General features: G+C 42.9%; 1 protein-coding gene across 21 annotated transcripts; it reads left to right on the forward strand.

Moving 5' to 3' along the window:
• Positions 1 to 212: 212 nt before the first annotated feature.
• Positions 213 to 24,118, forward strand: LOC114312294 (CDPK adapter, putative (DUF1423)). Of its 21 annotated transcripts, none has more exons than XM_028258507.2 (6): positions 213 to 491; positions 929 to 1,015; positions 3,208 to 3,588; positions 21,398 to 21,966; positions 22,072 to 22,135; positions 23,187 to 24,118. In XM_028258507.2, the coding sequence occupies exons 3-6, from the start codon at positions 3,219 to 3,221 to the stop codon at positions 23,630 to 23,632; spliced, it is 1,449 nt and encodes a 482-aa protein (XP_028114308.2). In that variant the 5' UTR covers positions 213 to 491; positions 929 to 1,015; positions 3,208 to 3,218; the 3' UTR covers positions 23,633 to 24,118. The 21 variants fall into 21 exon arrangements, with proteins under 21 accessions (XP_028114308.2, XP_028114303.2, XP_082736084.1 ...); XM_028258502.2 differs by having other exon boundaries at positions 295 to 491; positions 3,178 to 3,588; XM_082879958.1 differs by having other exon boundaries at positions 295 to 491; positions 3,178 to 3,588; positions 23,802 to 24,118.

Here is a 24,118-nt window from a genome sequence, read left to right on the forward strand (position 1 = left end):
ATCTACCGGTCGTCTACTTGGTCAACTGGTGATTTGATGAAATTACAAAATCCTCTATCAAAACACTTAATATTAAAAGAAGTTTTTATTCAATTATTTTATTTAAATTTAATAAAAAAATTGATGCAATACTGAAATACCCTAAATAAGTCAAATTCAAGCGAGTTTAAAAAATTATTTTAAAGCCAAAGTTGAGCCACCTTGGCCGATTTGTCAGAGTTATTTTGAAGATACCAAATAATTTATCAAAACTCTCGTATTGATGTGATTAATTTGGATAAATTTCACATAATTTTAATAAAAAATTTAATCGATTATCTGGGATTTATGTTTCCGATCTCCAGCCCTAGTTATTCGCACATTCATTCCTACAGTGGGCAGACAATCCAACGGTCCAGAGTCCGACAGATAGACGCACACACATCTTCGATTTTCTCTCCCTTTAGGACAAGCGCAACTTCGAAAGACAGCTCAGTCCCAAGCACAGAAAGGTTTCATTTTTCTCTTCCCCACTCTTCGATCTTCATGTGTTGTACCCTGTATTGGTTCGTTGTTGATTGATTCATTGTTGTTTGATGCTGAATCTTGCATTCTCAACCACTCTGTGTTTTCATTCTCATTCCATACACAAAAACATTGAAATTTTTTGAAGGGTCAATATGGGTTTTCCTGAATTTGATTCTCACTGATTTGATCAACAAACTTTTGGGTTTCTGGGTTTTGTACTCTCTCTCTCTCACTGTGCATTTGCTTTGAGACTGTGATCTTGGAAGGGAGAGGGAGAGGGAGAGAGAGAGAGAGTAGCAGAGGGCATGATTGTCTTTTCACTGTAATGCATTATTCAGAGTGCGATTTCGAGTCTCAAATAATTTTATTTACATTTTATGAATTTTATTTTTTATTTTTCTTTGTCTTTTTAAATTTTCAGGTAGACTGATTTTCTCCCAAGTTTGAGTCCAAGCCCTAATTTTATTTTCCCTCTTAAGCCTTGGTCAACAAAGAAAAAGTTTCTCAGGTAAACTCTTTCTCTATGAATTATCATTCGATTGTTGCATTGAAGTTGTTTTGATTGTTTGGAGCTAAGAAGCACGGACACCAACATGATAATTTAGAGAGAAAAAAATAAAAATAAAAAAATACTGGTCATGACATATGTAGGTATATGCAAAATATATATAATTTTGTATCTTTATTATAAACTATATATATAAGAATAAAAATAAGCAACATAATTTGAATTTTTAACGTTTAAGGAGAATGGATAAATTTGTATTACTTTGTTTATCATTGGATTGTAAATTATTTTGTTCATGCTTTGTAATATGTTTCATGTGTGTAAAAGCGATAATGTAATGAATTTATGTACAAGTGATGATGGACACGTGTGTCATAAAATTTCCAAATGTGTTTGATTTAAAAAAATTTAATGATGATAATAGGACACGTTTTGACATGTGCCCGACATGTGTTGAGAAGTATTTAATGAGTACCTTCTTAGAAGCATCCATGCTTCTTAGGTTTGGATCATGTGTGCATAAGCAATTTACACTTGTAATGTGTTTTATGCATGTATAAGCGATGGACACGTGTATCCTCCAAAAGTGTCCAAACGTGTTTGATTAAAATAAAAAAAATAGTTGCGACACATTTGGACTTGTGTCCAACAACAAGTGTCGAGAAGTGTCCAACTCACACCGATACATCATCTTCTTAGAAGCATCCATGCTTCTTAGGTTTGGAGAGACTATTGTTTTGTGTTAAAATCTCATTGAGCTAGCAGAATTGTTGAAAATATTTTGTAGAGAAAAAAAAATTGTTTTTTTTTTTAATTTTTTTTATTTTATTTTTATTCCATATCCTCTCTTTCCATTTGAATTACTGTTATTGAGCTATTGACCTGTTGCCTGTCATGAATTGTGCTTGTTGCACCTGTTTGTTGCTGCACTTTTCAGGATGGATGGCTTATTTTTTTTATTGTATCTATGTTGATAGAAGATAGTTGTTTTTTGAATAAAATGGATGACTGATTTGTAAAAACACATTCACACAGTTTAGCCAATGATGTGCAATATTTCTAGTGTGACTATAATATTTGTAGCGTGACTCCCAAGTTTACTATCATGATTAAAAAAATCGTATGCGTTGTTCAGTGGCACCCATCACCCAATATTTGTATATATATTTATACCTTTTAAAGCATGTACTGTGCACTATATCTATGTAGTAGTTAATAGTAGTTAAGTTTTAACTTTTTAGAATGTTCATAATTATGTCCAGTTCTTTCAAATTTAATTTTACTCCTGTTATTATTGGATAATATTTAGATTGGCTCCCCCCCCCCCCCCTCTTCCTATTTTTGACGTTTACATTAATTGGTAATAATGATAATTTGCATGGAAGTAACTTTGATATTGTTTATCGTCTCTCTTTATTCATATTCTAAATTTAGCTGATAATAATCATAATATCAATAATGTCAACAACAGGTTTCCATTTTTGCGATTGATGGAAATCGTTTGTAAATTTGTAATGATTAATATTTACATATAATGCATCCACCTTTTGTTTACATTCTTGCACTTTTAACTGATACGACTGATAGTTTAATAGCCTAATGCCAGCTTACTCTGTCATACTAATTGAAAATAATCGCCTAATGCAGACTTTGTCTTTCATATATATATATATATACATGGAAGCTATTTATGCATGACAAAGATAATACCTTGGGTTCACTTTATTTTTACTCCGTACCTTCTGTTCATTTTCAAATAAAATCAGCTAATCTCTGAATCTGAGTTATCCAATTTTTTTCAGTGCCTCGAAATTTACCAGGCTTTGACTAGTCTTTTAATAAAAACATTTGAACTTGAGGACTCTCTGTGGTGTAGCCTATGTCGTTTGGAGGAGGAAATTTTGTTCTTTTATTTGGTTTTTACAATTATTTGCTGATCTGGGTTCGCATTTTCTGAAACAAAACTATTGAGTTTTTATCTGGTTACTTCATTGCATTTGAAGGAATTGAGCATCATTGCATACGTATCCACAACTCTATATTTGCAAAATAACCTCTAAAAAATTAGAAAAAAGAAGAGCAGTATTCTTCATAAATTGTAATATTTGTTGGTAATTATACTTTGGTTACAGCTAATGATATCCAAATGACCATGGATACAGTTCAGCGGCCCTAATTACTTGTCAGCACAGGAAAGGAATCTATGGAGATTGACAATCCTATTGAAAGTAACGGAAGCACCGCTGGAGTAAAGGAAAATGGGCTTCGTCTTTATCCGGTTTCTGCAACTGATTCAGGTGAAGGTTTGCCATATGCTCCTGAAGATTGGCCAAATCCTGGTGATGTGTGGAGTTGGAAGGTGGGGAAGAGAGTCGCACATTCTGGCTGCTTTTTGGATAGATACTTGTATCTTCCCAAGCGTCTTCAAGAGCCCATGCGTAAGAGAGGTGGTTTTGCGAGTAAGCTTTCAGTTGAACATTTCGTCCGGGCATCATTCCCTGGTGCTGATGTTGATGCATTTTTTGCCTCATTCAGTTGGAAGATTCCTGCAAAAAAGTTACATGTGAACAAAGGTCAGGCTATTATGATTTTAATCTTTTATGCTCTAGTTGGTTCACTGGAAGGAAATGGAATGGAATGATCATTCCATGATAATATCCCTTCTCATGTTAGGTTCATTAAAAAAATGATAAAATTTGTATTACAAATGGAATCATTATTCACTATTGAAAGAGAATAGTCACTCCATAGGGAGGTTAAGGAATGACCATTACATTCAATTCTATTTCATTCCAGTAAACCAAACACTATATAAAGAATAACATCCTTCTGTTTTAATATGTTGCATACCTTACTTATGTGGTCTTGTGATCAGATATTTGTTCTTCTTTGTACCTTCCCATTATGAGGGACAGCTTTACCTCCTCCAATGGTTTGATGTTCAAAATGGTTTAGCCCTTGGTAGTATGAGTGGTATAATCCAAGGACTCAGCTATAATGGTTTAGCCCTTTGATGTTATGGGGCCCAACATGATTGCCATGACACGAGCAACATTTATTGCTTGTAATTATGGAATTGAGTTTGCAAGATCACTTTCTTGATATGAATCATTTTGTAATGATAGTTTGTGGGAGTGGATGACAATGAGTTGACCATTAAAGCTTTGGTTAAAGAATTTTTTTTTCCCTTCCCTTTTCATTCTTTTGTATTTGTCAATTTGGAGGATGATTTACTTCAAAATTTCTATATTTGCAATTAAGCAAATATAGGGCAGCTTGCTCTGACCAAGAATCCACTTTTTTGCTCCAGCCATGGAGTTATGAGTTTTTGCTAAATTAGGCAATGGTAGAAAATTCTTGCTGATGTACTTCTTGTGTTGCAAATTTGCTGGAAATTGTGTTCATGCATATAATATGATAGTGGTGTTGGTGGTAGATAGTGGCATGTATAGAATATGATAGTGGTGTTGGTGGTAGATAGTGGTATGTATAAAATATGATAGTGGTGTTGGTGGTAGATAGTGGCATGTATATAATAAGATAGTGGTAGATAGTGGTAATATATAATATGTAAGTGGCATATAATGGGTTATGATGATGTTTGTAATATCTCCTATATAAGGAGTGTCATTTGGTCTTGTAAGATAAGAAGTTTTGAATATAACAGAAATATATTCCTTCTTCCTCATATTTTCGGAGTTCTTCTTCTTCATATTTTCTAAGTTGGTATCAGAGCAACAAAAAACACAGCAGCCCTAAAACCGTCATAGCCATGTCGGAAGTCACGTCTGGAACCACTTCAACCCCTGCCGCTGCCATTCCGGTGAAAACGTCCAACTCTCACTCTGTCCAAATCACCACCATCCGCCTAAATGGTGATAATTTTCTCCGCTGGTCACAATCTGTCCGGATGTATATCCGTGGGCAAGGAAAGATCGGTTACATCACTGGTGACAAGAAGGCTCCTGCGGTTAATGATCCGCTGTTCGACAATTGGGACGCTGAAAACTCCATGGTTATGACATGGTTGGTCAATTCCATGGAGGAGGATATAAGCTCTAATTACATGTGCTATACTACTGCACAAGAATTGTGGGATAATGTTAGTCAGATGTATTCTGACCTAGGAAATCAATCTCAAGTTTTCGAATTAACTTTGAAGTTGGGAGAGATTCGTCAAGGAGATGATTCCGTCACCAAATATTTCAATTCGTTGAAAAGGTTGTGGCAGGATCTTGACATCTTCAACACATACGAATGGAAATCAGTTGACGACTGCAACCACCACAAGAAAACTGTGGAAGACAGCCGTATTTACAAGTTTCTTGCCGGCCTCAACATTGAGTTCGATGAAGTGCGAGGAAGAATTATTGGCAGACCTCCTCTCCCATCCATTGGCGAAGTATTTGCCGAAGTCAGAAGGGAAGAGAGCCGAAGGAGCGTCATGCTTAAGAAAAAAGGTAATGGTGAATCAATTGAAATTTCTGCTTTAATTAGCGATGCTGCGGCCAACAAGGCTGCAAATTACCAGCGCAGGTTTGATGATAAGCCACGGGTCTGGTGTGATTTTTGCAACAAGCCTCGCCATACACGCGAAACGTGTTGGAAGATTCATGGCAAACCTGTCAACTGGAAAAGCAGCAAACAAGGAGAGAAGAATCGTGGCTTTCCTACCGCTAATGAAGCCGATTCAGGTCCCTTCAACAAAGAGCAGATTGATCAACTCTTAAAGCTGATAAAATCCAACTCCTCAACCGGTACTCCTAGTGTTTTGTTGGCACAAACAGGTAGAAATCCTAAAGCCTTCTCTTGCCTAAACTTCTCTCCGTGGATCATAGATTCCGGTGCCTCCGATCACATGACTAGTTTTTCCCATTTATTTAGTACCTATTTCCCTTGTTCTGGTCATGACAAAATCAGAATAGCCGATGGTAGTTTTTCACCTATTGCAGGAAAAGGACTTATTAAACTAACTGAGAAAATTAATCTCAATGCTGTTCTTCACGTCCCCAACTTAGCCTGTAACCTTTTGTCTGTCAGTAAACTATCTAAGGATTCTAATTGTCGTGTTACATTTTTTGAATCCCATTGTGAATTTCAGGACCAGAACTCGGGGATGATGATTGGGCGTGCTAGGATGCTTGAAGGTCTTTACTACTTTGATGAAGTACCTGTTAGTAATAAAAAAGCTCAGAGCTTTAATAGTACCAGTTCAATCTCTGTTCGAGAAAAAATAATGCTATGGCACTATAGGCTAGGACATCCTAGTTTTCTTTATCTGAAACATTTATTTCCAGAATTATTTAAAGGGATTGATTGTTCTTCTTTTCATTGTGAAAGTTGCATTTTTGCAAAATTTCATCGCTCTACTTATTTGCCAAAACCTTACCAGGCTTCAAAACCTTTTTATTTGATTCATAGTGATGTTTGGGGCCCTTCTAAAATCACTACTCTTTCTGGTAAAAGATGGTTTGTTACATTTATTGATGACCATACCCGCTTATGTTGGATTTATTTGATGAATAAAAAATCTGACGTGAAAAATTTATTCACAAATTTTTACAATATGATTGAAAACCAATTTCAAACCAAAATTGGTATTTTACATTCTGATAATGGAACAGAATATTTCAATGAGCAGTTGGGTGAGTTTTTGGAAAAAAAGGGGATTTTTCATCAATCTACATGTCGGGATACCCCTCAACAAAATGGCATTGCAGAACGAAAAAATAAACATCTACTTGAAGTAGCACGTGCTATAATGTTTTACATGCATGTTCCTAAATATTTATGGGGTGAAGCAATTTTAACAGCCTCGTATTTGATAAACAGGATGCCTACAAAGGTGTTAACATACAAAACACCTTTTGATTGTCTCAAAACTTTTTTTCCTGACACGAGGTTGTTTTCTGATTTACCCGCCAAAGTTTTTGGATGTACTGCCTATGTTCATGTTCCCAGTCAATTTCGTTCAAAACTTGACCCCCGTGCTATAAAATGTGTTTTTTTGGGTTATTCCTCAAACAAAAAGGGGTATAAGTGCTTCGATCCTCAAAACAAGAAATTTCATGTGAGTATGGATGTGTCATTTGTGGAAACAAAATCCTATTTCCCCAACACTTCTCTTCAGGGGGAGACAAGTGGAGTAGAAGACCGTTTTTGGGATATTTCTATCCCGCTCCCCAATGTCATTTATCCTACACAAAAACCACATCTGTCTGATAATGATCACTTAGGAGAACCAAGTTCTATGGTGCCTAGTCAAGAAGATTCTTGTTTAGGGGGAGAAGTACTACAAAATGATCTAAATCCTGAGCTTCAGGTTTATACTAGGAAGCGATTTCATCTGAGGAATAATGACCCGAATGTCCATCCTAATGACCTGAATGTCCACCCGAGTTCTGGCATCGAAATTTTAGGTAATCCTATTCCTTCTATTTCCGACCTTGATGTACCTATAGCAATTAGGAAAGGTGTCCGAAATTGCATTAAACATCCTATTGCAAATTACCTCTCCTATCAAAGACTGTCTAAAAACCATAGAGCTTTCACATCTAGGATTTCACACTTGTTTGTTCCAAGGAATATACAGGAAGCATTGGATGATCCGAATTGGAAATTAGCAGTCATGGAGGAGATGAATGCTTTAAGGAGAAGTGGTACTTGGGAGATAGTTGATCTACCCAAAGACAAGAAAACAGTTGGGTGTAAATGGGTGTTTACGATAAAATGTAACGCAGATGGAAGCGTTGAGAGATACAAGGCGAGACTGGTAGCTAAAGGCTTCACTCAAACTTATGGGATTGACTATCAGGAGACGTTTGCTCCTGTTGCTAAAATAAATTCCATCAGAGTACTGTTATCTCTTGCAGTAAATTCAGATTGGCCTCTACATCAACTTGACATTAAAAATGCATTTCTCAATGGTGATCTTGAAGAGGAGGTGTTCATGAGCCTACCGCCGGGATTTGAGCAGAGACTTGGAAGTGACAGAGTATGCAGATTGAACAAGTCATTATACGGACTCAAACAATCACCAAGAGCGTGGTTTGAACGCTTTGGGAAGGAAGTTATCAGTTGTGGCTTCTCGCAGAGTCAAGCAGATCACACAATATTTCATAAACATTCAAAAAACAGTAAAATTGCAATTTTGATTGTTTATGTTGATGACATCATTTTAACTGGTAATGATGAAGCAGAGTTAGCAGCCCTCAAAGAGAAACTCGCAAAAGAATTTCACATTAAGGATCTGGGAGCCCTCAAGTATTTCCTCGGAATGGAATTTGCAAGATCCAAGGAAGGTATATTCGTTAATCAGAGAAAATATGTTCTTGATCTCCTTGGAGAAACAGGTATGCTTGGTTGTAAGATGGCGGAGACTCCGATCGAGCCTAACTTGAAGTTACAAGCTGCTAAGGCTGAAGAAGTCAAAGAGAGAGAACAATATCAGCGACTTGTAGGGAAATTGATTTACTTGTCTCATACGCGGCCTGATATTGCCTTTGCAGTCAGCATGGTAAGTCAGTTCATGCACTCACCAGGGGCAGAGCACTTTGAGGCCGTTTATAAGATCTTAAGATATTTGAAAGGAACTCCAGGGAGAGGCTTACTATTCAAGAAACATGGACATCTTCAAGTTGAAGTATACACAGATGCAGACTGGGCAGGAAGTGTTACAGACAGGAGATCAACATCCGGATACTGCTCCTTTGTAGGTGGGAACCTAGTTACATGGCGGAGTAAAAAACAGAATGTGGTAGCTAGAAGTAGTGCAGAAGCAGAGTTCAGAGCTGTTGCCCATGGAATCTGTGAAGTAATGTGGATTAAAAGAATTCTTGAAGAATTAAAGCTTTCTCACCCGACACCTATGAAGGTCTATTGTGACAACAAAGCAGCTATATCTATAACTCATAATCCAGTTCTACATGATCGCACAAAACATATAGAAGTGGATAAACATTTCATCAAGGAGAAAATCAATGCTGGCATAATCTGTATGACCTACCTTCCAACAGGTGAACAATTAGCTGATGTGCTAACGAAGGGACTACACAAGAAGCAATTTGATAAGCTGACTAGCAAGCTGGCTATGAAAGATATCTTCAAACCAGCTTGAGGGGGAGTGCTGGAAATTGTGTTCATGCATATAATATGATAGTGGTGTTGGTGGTAGATAGTGGCATGTATAGAATATGATAGTGGTGTTGGTGGTAGATAGTGGTATGTATAAAATATGATAGTGGTGTTGGTGGTAGATAGTGGCATGTATATAATAAGATAGTGGTAGATAGTGGTAATATATAATATGTAAGTGGCATATAATGGGTTATGATGATGTTTGTAATATCTCCTATATAAGGAGTGTCATTTGGTCTTGTAAGATAAGAAGTTTTGAATATAACAGAAATATATTCCTTCTTCCTCATATTTTCGGAGTTCTTCTTCTTCATATTTTCTAAGTAAATTGTATACAACCAGACCGGCATTATTTTTCTTTTATGCTTGTTTTTAAAGTATTTTTTTTATAATCCTACATCCATTATGGGTTTCCAATTTTTATGTACTGTGAAACGGAACATTCAGTGGAAGGATGGTATTGTTTATTACAATTAGGCGTAGTTTTTGGTTCCTTTTAAGTTGTTAATTTTCAAGTAGGTATAGTTTTAGAGAAAAAAAAAAAAAAGCCTCCTTGTGAAACAAAGATTATGTGACTGGAAAATTTTCTTGAATATTACATTCTTTCTTACTACTATTCTTTTTCTTGGCTTCTTCGATATATTATTAAGCAATTGCATACATTTAGTTCTGTAAAGAGAATTTGTTTCTTACTATTTTATTTCATCAAATCATCTTTGGCTTGTTAACAGGGCTTAAAAAAAATTAAAGGTTGTAAAGTTATGTTAAATGGACTCCTCTAAATTTATGAAATAACCTTGTTGGGCACTCAACATTTTGCTAAGGATATGGATTATATCATATATGTTAGATATGCCTAATCTGACATGTCGATTTTACTATATAACTTGATGATACAGTTACGATGGTTCCAGAGGGAATGGGTCGGACTGGTTCACGCTTCTTCAACTGATACCTGAATGGCCAAGCCCACTTGAGAACCTGCACAAGAGTTCAACGGGGAACGGGGTGTCCCCCAGTGAACCCTCCGACGAGCAAGTTAAAGAGAGGGAGAAGTAGAATGTAGAGATATGAATTAGAGATAGAAAGCTTAACCTTCTTCTTGTCTCCAACGTTTGCTTATATCCTTTGGTAATCATTTTGTTGTCCCGTCCTATCTGTCACCTTGGCCCCAAGTCTATGCTGTAGCTTACCTTGTTCAGAGTGAGGGCATGCCGTCCCGACAGAGAGGTGTTGTCGTAATAAATGCTGTGAGAGGCTGCATTAATGGCGATGTGCAATGGCAATAACTTTGCAGATCTTTGTCTGCTGATGTGGCTTGCCCTTTACGTGCCACGTGTCTGAGTATCATTAGTCCTTCATGTCATGTTGATTTCCAGCTGTGCTGGGCCTTATCAGTTGGGTTATGTCTTGGGCCCTAAGTGGTAGGCTTGGGTTGTTCATAGTGGGTTATGGCCTTTCTAGGCCTAACCACATCAGTAGTCCTCCATTCCCAAGTGCAGCTTTAGTCCAACGAAGGGAATAATAAGGAAGATGGGGGTTAAAGGTCGAGTGAAAGGAACGACCGACCAGAAGTGGTCGAGTGGAAGGACCGACCGTGAGGAGGGCCGACCGCGAAGGGTAGCCGAGTGGAGGGACCGACCATGAAGAAGGCCGACCGCGAAGGGTGGTCGGGCGGAGGGACCGACCATGAGGAGGGCCGACCACGAAAGGTGGCCGAGTGGAGGGGCCGACTGCGAAGGGTAAGGTGGGAGGGCGCGGGGCTCGAGAGGCGTCGTGTCACGTAGTGATTTGAAGTGGAAAAGACAAGGTAAGGGGAGGAGGCAGTGAATCGTGGTCGTACACGTGGCAACATCTCGTGGTGAGGAAGGTTAGGCGTTGAGCTAGAAGTGAAACCATAGGTCATTGTGGGTGTTGAAAAGACAGTTTTGGCGGAGTTTTTTGAAAAGTTTTCAAACTGGCGAAAATTAATTGTGACCCTTGGAATACGGGCAAGCCTTGGGTCTTTGGTATTATTCGATTTACTTACCTTTTTGCAAAAAATCAAAACATTCCAAGTGTTAACTCTTTTGTTGCTGACGATACACCTCTGCGACTTTTTTTGAATTTCCTTGCGCCCATATCCGAAGCTATTCGTAGACACACCACAGAAATGGCCCAAGAAGAAGCTGGAATCGCCAGGGTTGATCCACTTAGGGATGACGATGCGGTGGAATTGGCGGAGCAGTACAGGGCGGAGAGGCAAATAGAGAGGGTAGGGGAGCCGGCGGTACGATCTCATTCTTCCACCATGATGGCTGCCCCAACGCCGATAAGCTAGGTGGAGCCAGATCATTGGCATACAAAGGCTGATAAGTCGATCATTACCGTGAAAGAGCTAGAGGGGATACGGGAGAAGTACCAGATCCCCGCAGAGATAGAGTTGAAACTGCCGGAATCAAAGGAGAGGGCGTCTGATGCTCAACCGGAGGAGTTCGCCCTGTACAAGGAGGCGCTGAAGGGAGGGTTAAGGTTGCCCCTCCCCCGGATAGTGGTGGATGTACTGAACCGGTTGAAGGTAGCCCCAGGCCAGCTAATGCCCAACGCGTGGAAGATCTTGCTGGCTTGTGCGAGTGCGTGGCTGAAGGCAAATGAGGTGGCTGAAATGACAGTGGACGAGTTTTTTGCGTGCTACAAGGTGTCAGGGCAGCAGGAAACTTGGGTTACCCTGTAGGCAGCAGCAGGGAAGGGGTTGGTGGCGGGGCTGCCGTCATCGATCAAGGAGTGGAGGTCGCGGTGGTTCTATGTGTCCGCCAATGGAGGGGTTGGGGTGCGTACAGTTTGGAAAGTGCCCACCAAATCGATGGAGCCAAGACTGGGGGCAGCAGCGGAGGAGAGGGTGAAGATAGTGTAAAAAAATGATGTATTATTGATTGATGTATTGAATGTTGTGTATATTACAAATGGTGAGTGGCTCATTATATAGGAGAGGGTGAGTGTAGTAGGTGAGGAGTAGGTGAGGAGTAGGTGGTGGTAGGTGATTGTAAATTGGTGGTAGGTGATGGTAAATTTTAACAGCCCCCCGCAAACTCAAGGAGGATAGAAACTAACCAACTTGAGTTTGGAGAGAGTAACAAAACAAGAAAATACATAAAAATAAAAGAGGATAGGTGACACTGTATGGTCGTGTCAGACCATTGTACAAGACAGTTTATGGGGTCGTGTCGGACCGTTGTAGAAGACAGTTTATGGGGTCATGTCGGACCGTTGTAGAAGACAGTTTATGGGGTCATGTCGGACCGTTGTAGAAGACAGTTTATGGGGTCATGTCGGACCGTTGGAGAAGACAGTTTATGGGGTCATGTCAGACCGTTGTAGAAGACAGTTTATGGGGTCTTGCTGGACCCTTGTAGAAACTAACCGGAATCAATGTCGGGACAGTTTACAGAGTCTTGTCGGACCCATAAAAGAGCTAACCGGAATCAATGTCGGGACAGTTTACAGAGTCTTGTCGGACCCATAAAAGAGCTAACCGGAATCAATGTCGGGACAGTTTACAGAGTCTTGTCGGACCCTTGTAGAAACTAACCGGAATCTATGTCGGGACAGTTTACAGAGTCTTGTCGGACCCTTAAAAAGTCGCACCCTCAAAAGGTGTGCCCAATTCATAAAAAGGCGTGCCATCAAAAGGCACGCCCAAGTTGTCGGCGAGCACCGAGAGGCGCATGATGCGCGTGTCTGCCTCTTCGTCAGGGTCTTTATAAACTGAGGCTGAGGCTTGGAAGCAGAGACAAAAAAACCTGCTAGAAAAACTCTGAAAAACTCTTCGTTTTCTGAGAGAGATTCCTGAGAGAGACACTCTGTTGCGAGAGATATTCTGTAACACTCTGAAAAACTCTTCGTTTTCTGAGAGATATTCCTGAGAGAGTCTGTAACACTCTGTTGCGAGAGATATTCTGTAACACTCTGTTGCCCAGAAAATGGCTTCATCTTCCCGTGGTCTGCTCACTCTCTTTCCAGACCTTAACGAGTCCACAAGAGAAATAACTGGTGCGGTGTCCCGTGAACCTCAACCAAACACCACTGGGTTTGCTCCGTTGAACTTTCCGATGCAGTCGGTGGAGCAAAAAATGGCAGTGCAAACGGATGTGGAGGCTAACCAGTATACTTTGAAGTCCTGTGTGGAGACGATGACGGCAGTCACAAACTTGTCGCACCGGCTGCAGAGTAGGACAAATGAGGTGCAGCATTTAAACGGCCAACTGGCTCTGCTCCAACGCATGTATAAGGATGCGCGAGCAGAGATAAGTGTGCTAAAGGCAGAAAACAAGGAGCTGAAGCGGAAGGCCACCGTGATGTTTCGATTTGGAGGTCCGCCATATGCTGCAGTGGAGGAGTATGGGGGAGTGAACGTGCCCGGTGGACTAGGAAGCACAGAGACCGGAAAGTGGCATGCCAGCGAGACAAACTAGGACGATCTGAGTTGGCACGGCATGCTGGGTTCTTAAAGTTGATCGTTGGGTCGTCTGCCATGGTGACGTGAAGGGAGTCCAGGAGTTGCTGGACGATGGTATTGATGTAAATAGCATAGACTTGGATGGGAGGACTGCTTTGCACATTGCATGGCACATTGCCTGAGATTGAGTGGGTGCTTGTAATGGATGAGAAGATGGTGGCTCGATGTCGCCATTGATGAACAAATATGTGTGAGGCAGAGAAGAGTTCAGCTATGACTTTCTGGCAGCGGAGTGAAGGTATGTGTAGAAAATAAGCGGACTAGGTTGAGGTCCGGCGGGCGGCCAAGGCGAGGTTGCCGCCCGCCGGTGACGCGAAAAAAATACTAAATTCTTAACCTTGCTCTGATACCATGTAAAAAAATGATGTATTATTGATTGATGTATTGAATGTTGTGTATATTACAAATGGTGAGTGGCTCATTATATAGGAGAGGGTGAGTGTAGTAGGTGAGGAGTAGGTGGTGGTAGGTGATTGTAAATTGGTGGTAGGTGATGGTAAATTTTAACAGATAGTGAAGGAATGGCGGGAGAATGAGGGGGCCAAGTGGGACGAGCTTGTTCAGCCGTCAGCCTTGTTTGTGGCGGGGTTGGGTCCTCAACCGAACAGTAGAGACCTCGACCGGGCGGAATTAAAGGCGAGAATGAAGGCACAAGAGGCGGAGGATAGGACTATCCTCGCCCAAGCTAGTAAGTTCAAAGAGGCACAGGAAGACTGACCGCATAAGCCGATCGCATGGGAGAGGATCTGACCGCGCTCCAAATCGCTGGGGGAAAAAGACTTGAGTGAATCTGAGCCACGACCACGCCCGATTGATCCTTTAAAACAGAGGGCTAACCAGGACATGGGCAGTGTGGGGAAGAAGAAAAGAAAGGTGAGAAGGAGTGAGGAGGAACTTGCCTTGAAGAAGAGGAGGGAGGTGACGGCAGAGGAGACCCCCATAGCCAAGGAGGCAGAGGCAGAGGAAGAGGGAGTAGGGCAGACCTCAGGAAGGGTGGGTGCCCCAGAAATGGTGGAGGTCGCCTCGGAGGTCATGACAGTCGTCCCAGTAGTGGTGGGGATCGCCTCGAAGGTCGCAGAGGTCGTTCCTGAAATTCAAGTAGAAGGTGGGACAACTAGCCCTGAGACGAGGGGAGAAGAACAGCCCCAGGGGGGTCCTGCGCCCCAAGGAGAGGGGGTGAGGCCAAAGTATGCCATCTACCATGCTCCAGCAGTTTCTGGGCGATTGGAGGGAGAAGGAGGCCCAGCCAGGACGGCTGCAGATCTTCTTTTGGGGGTGGTGGACGAAGGAGCCGTGCGCTCTGCAGCCAGGTTCAATGAGGCTGAGCTGCTAAGGGGGTTCTGCTTTGCTCAAATGGAGGCAACCACCCTAGCAGGGGCTCTGCTGAGAAAGGCAGCGGCTGCAAAGGCCAAGTGGGAGGAGGCCATGGCCCAGCTCGCAAGTTTCAAGAAGGAGAGTGCAAGCTGGAAGAGGGCTGCGCGAAGCGCGTGTGCCAGGGGTTGGCAGAAGGCTGAGAAGGCAAAAAGATGAAAGTATTGGCGATCATGCAGGGCAATGTTGCCGATCGTGCCCATGCTGAGCTGTTGGCGGTCGGGTTGGAGCTGGAGGACGAACGCCGCAAGGTAGTGTCACTCGAGTTCCAACTGGCTGGCGAGCAGAAGAAGCTAGGGGAAGCTCAAAATGCCTGCACGGTCGCCACCGAGCGGTTTGAAGAGGCAATGATCAATAATGAAGAACTGCGCGCCCAGCAGATCAAAGAGAAGGATGAAGCGGACGTGAAGATTGCAAAAGGAGCTGGAGGATGAAAAGACCAAGGCCGCCTCTAAAAGGGCGGCATACCCTGACCTATGCGTCGCAGCAGTTGAGCAGTTTAAGGGGTCTGCTGAATTTCAAATGGCGATCGATGCCGCAGTCGCCAGCAGCTTGGCGAGGGAAATGTCTGGGGGGGCGAGCTCGTCGGGAACAATCGCTGGGGACAGGACTGAGGCAGAAGTTATTGAGAGCTTCCAGCGGTCAGACTTCTATAAGCACGAAATGGCTGAGTTCTGGGACAGTGGCTGGAAGATGTTCAAGCGTAAAGCTGAAGAGCTGTTCCTAGACTTAGACCTCAGTAGGGTAAAAATTGACGAAGACGATGTGGCCCAGACCCCCCTGGTTGAGGGTATTGAAGAAGAAGACCTCGTTTCCAGTGAGGAGGAATAATTTGAAGTGAACACAATTTGTACTTAGAGTTGTTTTTGTGTGTTTGTTTTTGTTTTTGTTTTTTTTTTTTTTTTGAAATGCTGTAATGAACTTATGTACAAGTTTGTGAATAAATAAAATTTGAGTTGTGTTTTCAGTCCATTGTTTTTGCTTGTACATCTGAAATGTATAAATTATTGTGAAGTGTAAAATGTAAGGAAAACTCAATGTAAAGTGAATTTTAACTTGTAAGAAAAAATTCAACGCAGAGTGAAAGTGAGAAAAACTCGATGCAGAGTGAATTTTAACTTGTAAGAAAAATTCAACGCAGAGTGAGTGTGAGAAAAACTCAATGCAGAGTGAATTTTAACTTGTAAGGAAAATTCAATGCAGAGTGAAAGTGAGAAAATTCAATGCAGAGTGAAAGTGAGAAAACTCAATGCAGAGTGAATTTTAACTTGTAAGAAAAATTCAATGCAGAGTGAAAGTGAGAAAACTCAATGCAGAGTGAATTTTAACTTGTAAGAAAAATTCAATGCAGAGTGAGTGTGAGAAAATATGGCCACTGTGCTTATGTTCATGAAGTCGCAATGGTGGCTTCGGCCTGGCTGGGGCTTTAAGTGACTCAGTCTGACCGAACTCTTCATGCTCAGTCTAGCCGAGGCTTTTTGTGCTCAATCTAGCTGAGGCTTTTTGTGACTTGGTCTGGCCGAGCTCTTCATGCTCAGTCTGGCTGAGGCTTTTTGTGACTTGGTCTGGCCGAGTTCTTCATGCTCAATTTTGCTGAGGCTTTTTGTGCTCAGTCTGGCTGAGACTTTTTGTGACTCGGTCTGGTCGAGCTCTTCATGCTCAGTCTGGCTGAGGCTTTTTGTGACTCGGTCTAGCCAAGCTCTTCATGGTCAGTCTGACTGAGACTTTTTGTAACTCGGTCTGGCCGAGCTCTTCATGCTCAGTCTGGCTAAGGCTTTTTCTGCTAAGTTTGGCTGAGGTTTTTTGTGACTCAGTCTGGCCGAGCTCTTCATGGTCAGTCTAGCTGAGGCTTTTTGTGACTCGGTCTGGCCGAGCTCTTCATGCTTAGTCTGGCTGAGGCTTTTTGTGCTCAGTCTAGCTAAGGCTTTTTCTGACTCGGTCTGGCCGAGCTCTTCATGGTCAGTCTGGCTGAGACTTTTTGTGACTCAATCTGGCCGAGCTCTTCATGCTTAATCTGGCTGAGGCTTTTTGTGACTCGATCTGGCCGAGCTCTTCATGGTCAGTCTGGCTGAGGCTTTTTGTGACTTGGTCTGGCCGAGCTCTTCATACTCAGTCTGGCTGAGGCTTTTTGTGACTCAGTCTGGCCGAGCTCTTCATGGTCAGTCTGGCTGAGGTTTTTTGTGACTCGGTCTGGCCGAGCTCTTCATGCTTAGTCTGGCTGAGGCTTTTTGTGGCTCGATCTGGCCAAGCTCTTCATAGTCAGTCTGGCTGAGGCTTTTTGTGACTTGGTCGGGCCGAGCTCTTCATGCTCAGTCTAGTTGAGGCTTTTTGTGCTCAGTCTGGCTGAGGCTTTTTGTGACTCGGTCTGGCCGAGCTCTTCATGCTCAGTCTAGCTGAGGATGCAACCAAAGCGTTATTGGAATACCACAGATAGTTGAGATATAAGCTTGTTGTTATACAAAATGTAGCCCATGGGGTCACAAATTTATACTATATAAGGAGAAAATGAGAACATAGATTGTCCAAAAGAAAATACAACATTTTGGACGATACAAAAATACAACTTTTATTGAAAATAGCGCTTCAAATGTTCAGCGTTCCAAGGGTGGGGGAGGTCTTGACCTTCCATGTCCTGAAGTCGGTAAGTGCCCGGTCGTGGTCTGGCTTTCACAACGTAAGGTCCCTCAAGGAACTTGTCGACCTCTGTGGCAATGAGAGTATTGCGCTGCGGATGGAAAATGCGCTGCTTCTGGCGGTAAGGTCGGAAATGGGGTTCAATGCTGAGGCGATGGGTTATGAATGAGGGGTCAACACCCAGCATGTCTGAGTGGGTCCAGGCGAATACATCGTTGTGCTTAATCATGAGGGCAGTAAGGTCGGCCTTTACTTGGGGGGACAGTTGGCTACCGATTTTGGCGGTTTTCGCCGGGTTGGTGGAGTCGATGGGAACCTCAACGAGCTCCTCCACAGGCTCCCCTCTGACCAGCTTGTCCTTATCCCGGACGTCAAGTCCTTCAATGATCATGGCTTCCTTCAGCTTGACTTCTTTTAGTGAGGCGGCATGGCATTCCCTGGCCACGGTCTGCTCTCCTTTTACAGTCCCGACCCCCAGATCGGTGGGAAACTTAACGGCAAGGCGATAAGTTGATGTGATAGCTTGGAAGGCATTTAGGGCAGTGCGGCCAAGGATGATGTTGTAGGCGGATGGGTAGTCGACAACAAGGAAGGTGAGCAACTTTGTAGTCTGTCGTGGGTACTCGCCGATTGTGATGGGAAGATCGATGGAGCTGATGGAGGTGACCCGGTCGCCAGTGAAACCGACCAAAGGGATTTGGAGAGGAGACAGACTTTCCTCTCCAATTTTGAGCTGGCGAAAGCAGTTGAGAAAGATGATGACTGAAGAACTGCCGTTGTCGATGAGAACTCGTCTGACCTTGTAGTTGGAGAGGAGGGCAGAAATGACGAGAGGGTCATCATGAGGGTAGCGGATGCCTGTACAGTCGGCGTCCGTGAAGGTAATAGGCTCGGTCTACTGCTTAGGCTCTTTGGAGGGTCGATCGACCGTGGCAACTGCTTTGTCTGAGCCTTGCCTTATCTTCCTGAGTTCTGCCCTCTAAGCCGAGCGGGATGGTCCCCCACAAGCAAGGCCGCCTGAAATGACTCTGATTTCTCCAACAGGTGGGGGAGGGTTGCCTAGCGGCCGAGGTTGTTGTGGAGGGCGATCATGACCTTGGTTAGGTTGGGCTGGCTACCGGGGGGGTGCGCCGACGGTTGTTTCTGAGGGGCTCAGTTCTTTGCCTCTGTTGAGGGCGGGTGTCTGTGAACCGGCTAAGACGTCCCTGGCGTATGAGGGTCTCGACCTGATCTTTGAGGTTAACGCACTCATCGGTGTTATGGCCATGGTCCTGGTGAAAACGACAATATTTGGACTGGCCTTTCCAATTGGAAGGGGTTCGTGAAGGTTGGGGCCATTTAAGGGGGTAGTCCTGCTGGATCTGATTGAGAACTTGTTCCATGGGGGAATTAAGGGGTGTGTACCGCTCGAACCGACTGGGCGGTCGGACTGGTGCCAACCGGTCAGCTCGGGGGGGTCGGTCGGTATAGTATGGTGTTTGGCTATTATACTAGGTGTTTCTGGATTCTGAGTCTTTTCTCTTTTCTCTGGGGGTTGGGTTTTTGGTTATCGGATCTTGTCGGGCGGCTAGGGAATCCTCAGCATTCATGTATTTTTGGGCTTTGGAGAGTAGAGCTGCCATGGAGGTCGGGGGGTTTTTAGAGAGGGAGAAAAGGAAGTCGGACGACCGTAGACCGGCCATGAAAGCAGTGAGGATGACCTTGTCATCATTTTCCGCTACTTGCAGGGCCTCGGTGTTGAAGCAGGTAACAAAACTGCGTAGCGACTCCCCCTCGGTCTGTCGAATGTTGAGGAGTTAGGTTGCCGGGCATCACTGGCGCTGGGCTCCAATAAAATGGCTGAGGAAGGAGTCACTGAGATGCTGGAAAGTGGAGACGGAGTCTGCTGGTAACTGGCTAAATCACAGCCGAGCTGACCCCTTCAGTGTCACGGGGAAAGCTCGACACATGATCTCATCAGGGAATGCATGGAGGATCATGAGGGTTCTATGGTCTCCAGATGCTCGACTGGGTTCGCCGTACCGTCAAAAGAGTCGATGGTGGGCATCTTGAACTTGGGGGTAGAGGTTTGTCCCGGATGGAGGCGACAAATGGTGAGTTTGCCGTGGTAGAGGGTTTATGCTGGATGTTCTCCATGACCCCTTAGAGTTGGAGCTTCATGGCTCGGAGTTCCGCGTCCCAGAGAGGGATGTGGTCACCTCCGGAGGGCAACGGGGGCTGGACACTGCTGGCGTCTCCTTCAAGGATTGGTGTCGGGATCGATGGTTGTGGGCCTCGGGGGTGGCAAGTTCATACCTGGGGGAAGGGGTTGCAAGCCTTCTCTGTTGGGTGGATTAGGCTGCGAGATAGTATGGCTCGGGGCTTGTTCGTAGTTTGGAGGAATATCGGGAGGTGGTGGAGGGGGCATAGGAAGGCTTCTTTGGAGTAGGGCATTCATCAGGGCTTGGTTTTGCTCGGCCATGCGGTTAATGCTGTTGGTAAGCTCAATGAAATATTGTGGTGGGTTGTTTGGATTGGGGGGGTCGACTTGGTGGTCGGCAGCATTTTGATGAGAAGCCATGGATCTAGTCGTGACCATACACTTCGATGGGTAGCGAGAAAGGGTTATTGGAATAGGGTCTCCGGCGACAGTGAACACAACTGGTGCGAGGAGCAAAGCGTTTCCACAGACGGCGCCAACTGATGATACAGTTACGATACAACGGGTTCCAGAGGGAATGGGTCGGACTGGTCCACGCTTCTCCAACCGATACCTGAATGGCCAAGCCCACCTGAGAACCTGCACAAGAGTTCAACGGGGAACGGGGTGTTCCCCCAGCGAACCCTCAGACGAGCAAGTTAGAGAGAGGGAGAAGTGAAATGTAGAGATGTGAATTAGAGATAGAAAGTTTAACATTCTTCTTGTCTCCAACGGTTGCTTATATCCTTTGGTAATCATTTCGTTGTCCCGTCCTTTCTGTCACCTTGGCCCCAAGTCTATGCTGTAACTTACCTTGTTCAGGGTGAGGGCATGCCGTCCCGACAAAGAGGTGTTATCGTAATAAATGCTGTGAGGCTGCATTAATGGCGATGTGCAGTGGCAATAACTTTGCAGATCTTTGTCTGCTGATGTGGCTTGCCCTTTACGTGCCACGTGTCTGAGTATCATTGGTGCTTCATGTCATGTTGATTTCCGGCTGTGCTGGGTCTTATCAGTTGGGTTATGTCTTGGGCCCTAAGTGGTAGGCTTGGGTTGTTCATAGTGGGTTATGGCCTTTCTAGGCCTAACCACATCATAACTTATGCTTAATATTTCAATTTTATACATAGAATGCTCTCTTTTAGTTTGTAACATCATTTAACCCTTTAAAAAAATATATGAAATCTAGTCGTATAACAACCTAACACTTATACACGAGTTCATGTAACATAGTCCTAAAGTCAATTTGAATTTCTTTACGTGAGAACAAGCAAAACAATAAAAGAAAAAAGGAAATCTGTCCTTCCACATCCATTTTGTTCACCTTAACTTTTTTTGTTTTTTTCCCCTTGATCTAGCTTTCTTTGACATTTGGAAAGATGGTCTTTTAATGCTTTTGTACACCCATATATTTTTGAGAATGCATTGTACCATCATCTGTATCGGTGCTATTATTATTCAATAGTGTCTTTTGGGGATCTCAAGAATTGGGATGATTTTATTCACACATAAAACTTCTGGCCTTGGGGCTTTTTAAAAAAAACTATTTTTCTGAATCGTGGTGTAGGCAGTGAAGAGGAGCTTAATGCTGTCATTACGCTTCTTCCTGAAGAGATATCTGAACAGTTGGGGTCTGATTCTCAGTTTGGAGCTGTGGGTTGCAAGGCTGGTAACAAAATGTGCAACAGTTTAGTAGAAACAAGAGATTCTGCCTTGGAACCCATGGCTTGCGATATTTGCTGCAGCGAACCCAGTTTCTGTCGAGATTGTTGTTGTATTCTTTGTTGTAAGACTATTAATTCATCCTATGGAGGCTACAGTTTCATTAAATGCGAAGCTATGGTAGGTTACAACATTATTTGTGGCCATGTCGCTCACATAGACTGTGCTCTTCGATCATACATGGCTGGGACAGTTGGAGGTAGCATTGGTCTTGATGCTGAGTACTATTGTCGGCGCTGTGATATGAGGACAGATCTTGTTCCACATGTTACAAAGATTTTTTGTACCTGTGAATCTATTGATTCTCGAGATGACATTGAGAAGATTCTAAATGTTGGCAGTTGTGTTTTGCGTGGCTCACAGAAAACTAGTGCAAAGAGTTTGTTGCTTCGTATTGAAATGGCCATGGCAAAGGTATCGCTAAACTGCTGACCTATAATTAGTCTTTTCTTGATAGAGTCTATCCTCATTTTCTTAGGGTTTCTAAAACTAGTATGATCAATCTGATACTTGCACCAGCTTAAGAGTGGGACTTACCTTGAAAATATTTGGAAAACAGAAGACATATCGGCAGTTACGGCAGGTACTTTTTCTCTCCAACCTCCTATGCTCTGAGTTATTGTCCGGTCTTTTACTCTCCATACTTTCATTATCTGTTTATTTATTTTTCTATAAATTTTATCGTGGCATTTACATGTATATTGTTGTATTTAAGGAAATGTCAACTCAAACTTTACCTAGGGCTTTGGCTCAATGCCATGGAACAAAAGCGTAGTGTTAGCTCTTTCATATGTTGCCAAAATGTCTTTTGTATTTCTTGTTTTGTTTATTTATTTATATTTATGAGGTACTCTAATACAATCAGAACCTTGCAATGTCCCCCCACTCTGATTTTCCCCTTCCTTTTGAGTGGAGCTCTGGATGCACTCACGCTCCGTTTGTTTCAGTAGAAAACTTTTTTCAATGGAAAACATTTTCTACAAAAAACTTCTTCTAGAAAATATTCTTTCATAACATTTTACTATGTTGGTTGTGTCATTGAAACTAATGTATTAGGAGTTTTATTAATGGTGGTGCGGTGGTGATGGGGGAGATGATTGTGGGAGTTGTGGGGTAGGTGGTGGTGGTATTAGTGGTGATGGCAGTGGCGGAGGTGGAGGTGGTGGTGGCAGTGGCAGTGGCAGCCGTGACAGTGGGGTGGAGGTAGCGGTAGAGTGGTGATGGTGATGGCAGTGGTGGTGTGCTGGTGGTAGTGGTGACGGGGGCGACGGTGGTGGTGGGGTGGAATTGGCAGTGATGGTGGTGGTGGTGGGTTAGCAAAGGTGATGGTGGTGGTGGCAATGTGGTGACATTGGTAAGACTTTAGTTTAGAAAATGTTTTTCACTTTTCAAAAATGGAAAGCATTTTCCACCTGTTTTTCATTGACCACAACCAACATTTCCTTTGATTGTTGTTTTCACTTGTATTAAATGCTAGAAAAAACAGAAAATATTTTGCAGGAAAAATGTTTTCCTCCCAAACAAACGGAGCATAAATCAAAGTTTTTCATTTCATTTTTCCCCTTTTCTTTTGTCACTCAAAATATGGTATTTCTTTCATGCCCTGGGTTACTAGTAGTTTTATTTGATGATAGGAGGGCTGTCTGATCGTGGGCATAATGCGCTGGAAGTCACAAATCGCAGGGAATCTCCAGAATTTGGAATAGGCTCACCTAAAATTTTATCTACAAACTTTGACCCCAGGATCGAATCTCTAAAACTCGAGGATGAGATTGATCAGGTTCTTCATTCTCTGAGAAAGGCACAAGAGTCTGAATATAAAATTGCAGAGGAAAGGCTTTGTGCTCAAAAGAACTATATTCTAAACCTGTATCAACAGCTCGACAAAGAGAGGTTCGAACTTTCAATGCACTCATCATCAAATGACCCAGATGCCTTGCTTGAGGCTACCCGTAACAGGGAGGATCGGATAAAATGGGAAATTATAAAATTGAGGGAAATGGAAGAAGTGGGCAAGGGGTTTGGAAAGACTTCCAAAAATATATTAAAGGAACATTTTGGATTACAAACCAAACATTGACGTCATTTTCAGGCGTTTACTGGGTTGTATGCAACAACTGTTGTGTCAAATTTTGTTGTTGAGTTCTTATTCCTTGAAGTATTCGCTTGTAATTTCACACAATCAGCCTTGGGCAGTGGTCCAAGATTGCCATATATATAGGACTATCATGTGGTTTGCTTGTGCGCAGGGTTCAAACAGTGGTTTCAACCTCCAAGTCAGAAGGCAGCTCTATTTCAAGTGCAACGTCCTCAACTAATCGTTCACTGTCTGATAATTCCAACTTGTTGCCTTTACTTGTTATTTGTTGTAGCCTGCCTGCTGAGTCAGGAATGTTGGGCTGGAATAGTATTTTCACAGAGAATTTTTTCCAAAATTTGTAGACTTATGTTAGAATGTACCATCTCTGTATACAAATTCTTTTCCGCCGCCTGTGAAAATCTCGACTAGTTTTCTCTCTGCATGGCTTGTTTCAATCTGAATGTACCATCTGTATATTCATTTTTA

This window comes from Camellia sinensis, chromosome 7 (genome assembly GCF_055761805.1).
Source record: "Camellia sinensis isolate YWXY chromosome 7, ASM5576180v1, whole genome shotgun sequence".
NCBI classification, from domain to species: domain Eukaryota; kingdom Viridiplantae; phylum Streptophyta; class Magnoliopsida; order Ericales; family Theaceae; genus Camellia; species Camellia sinensis.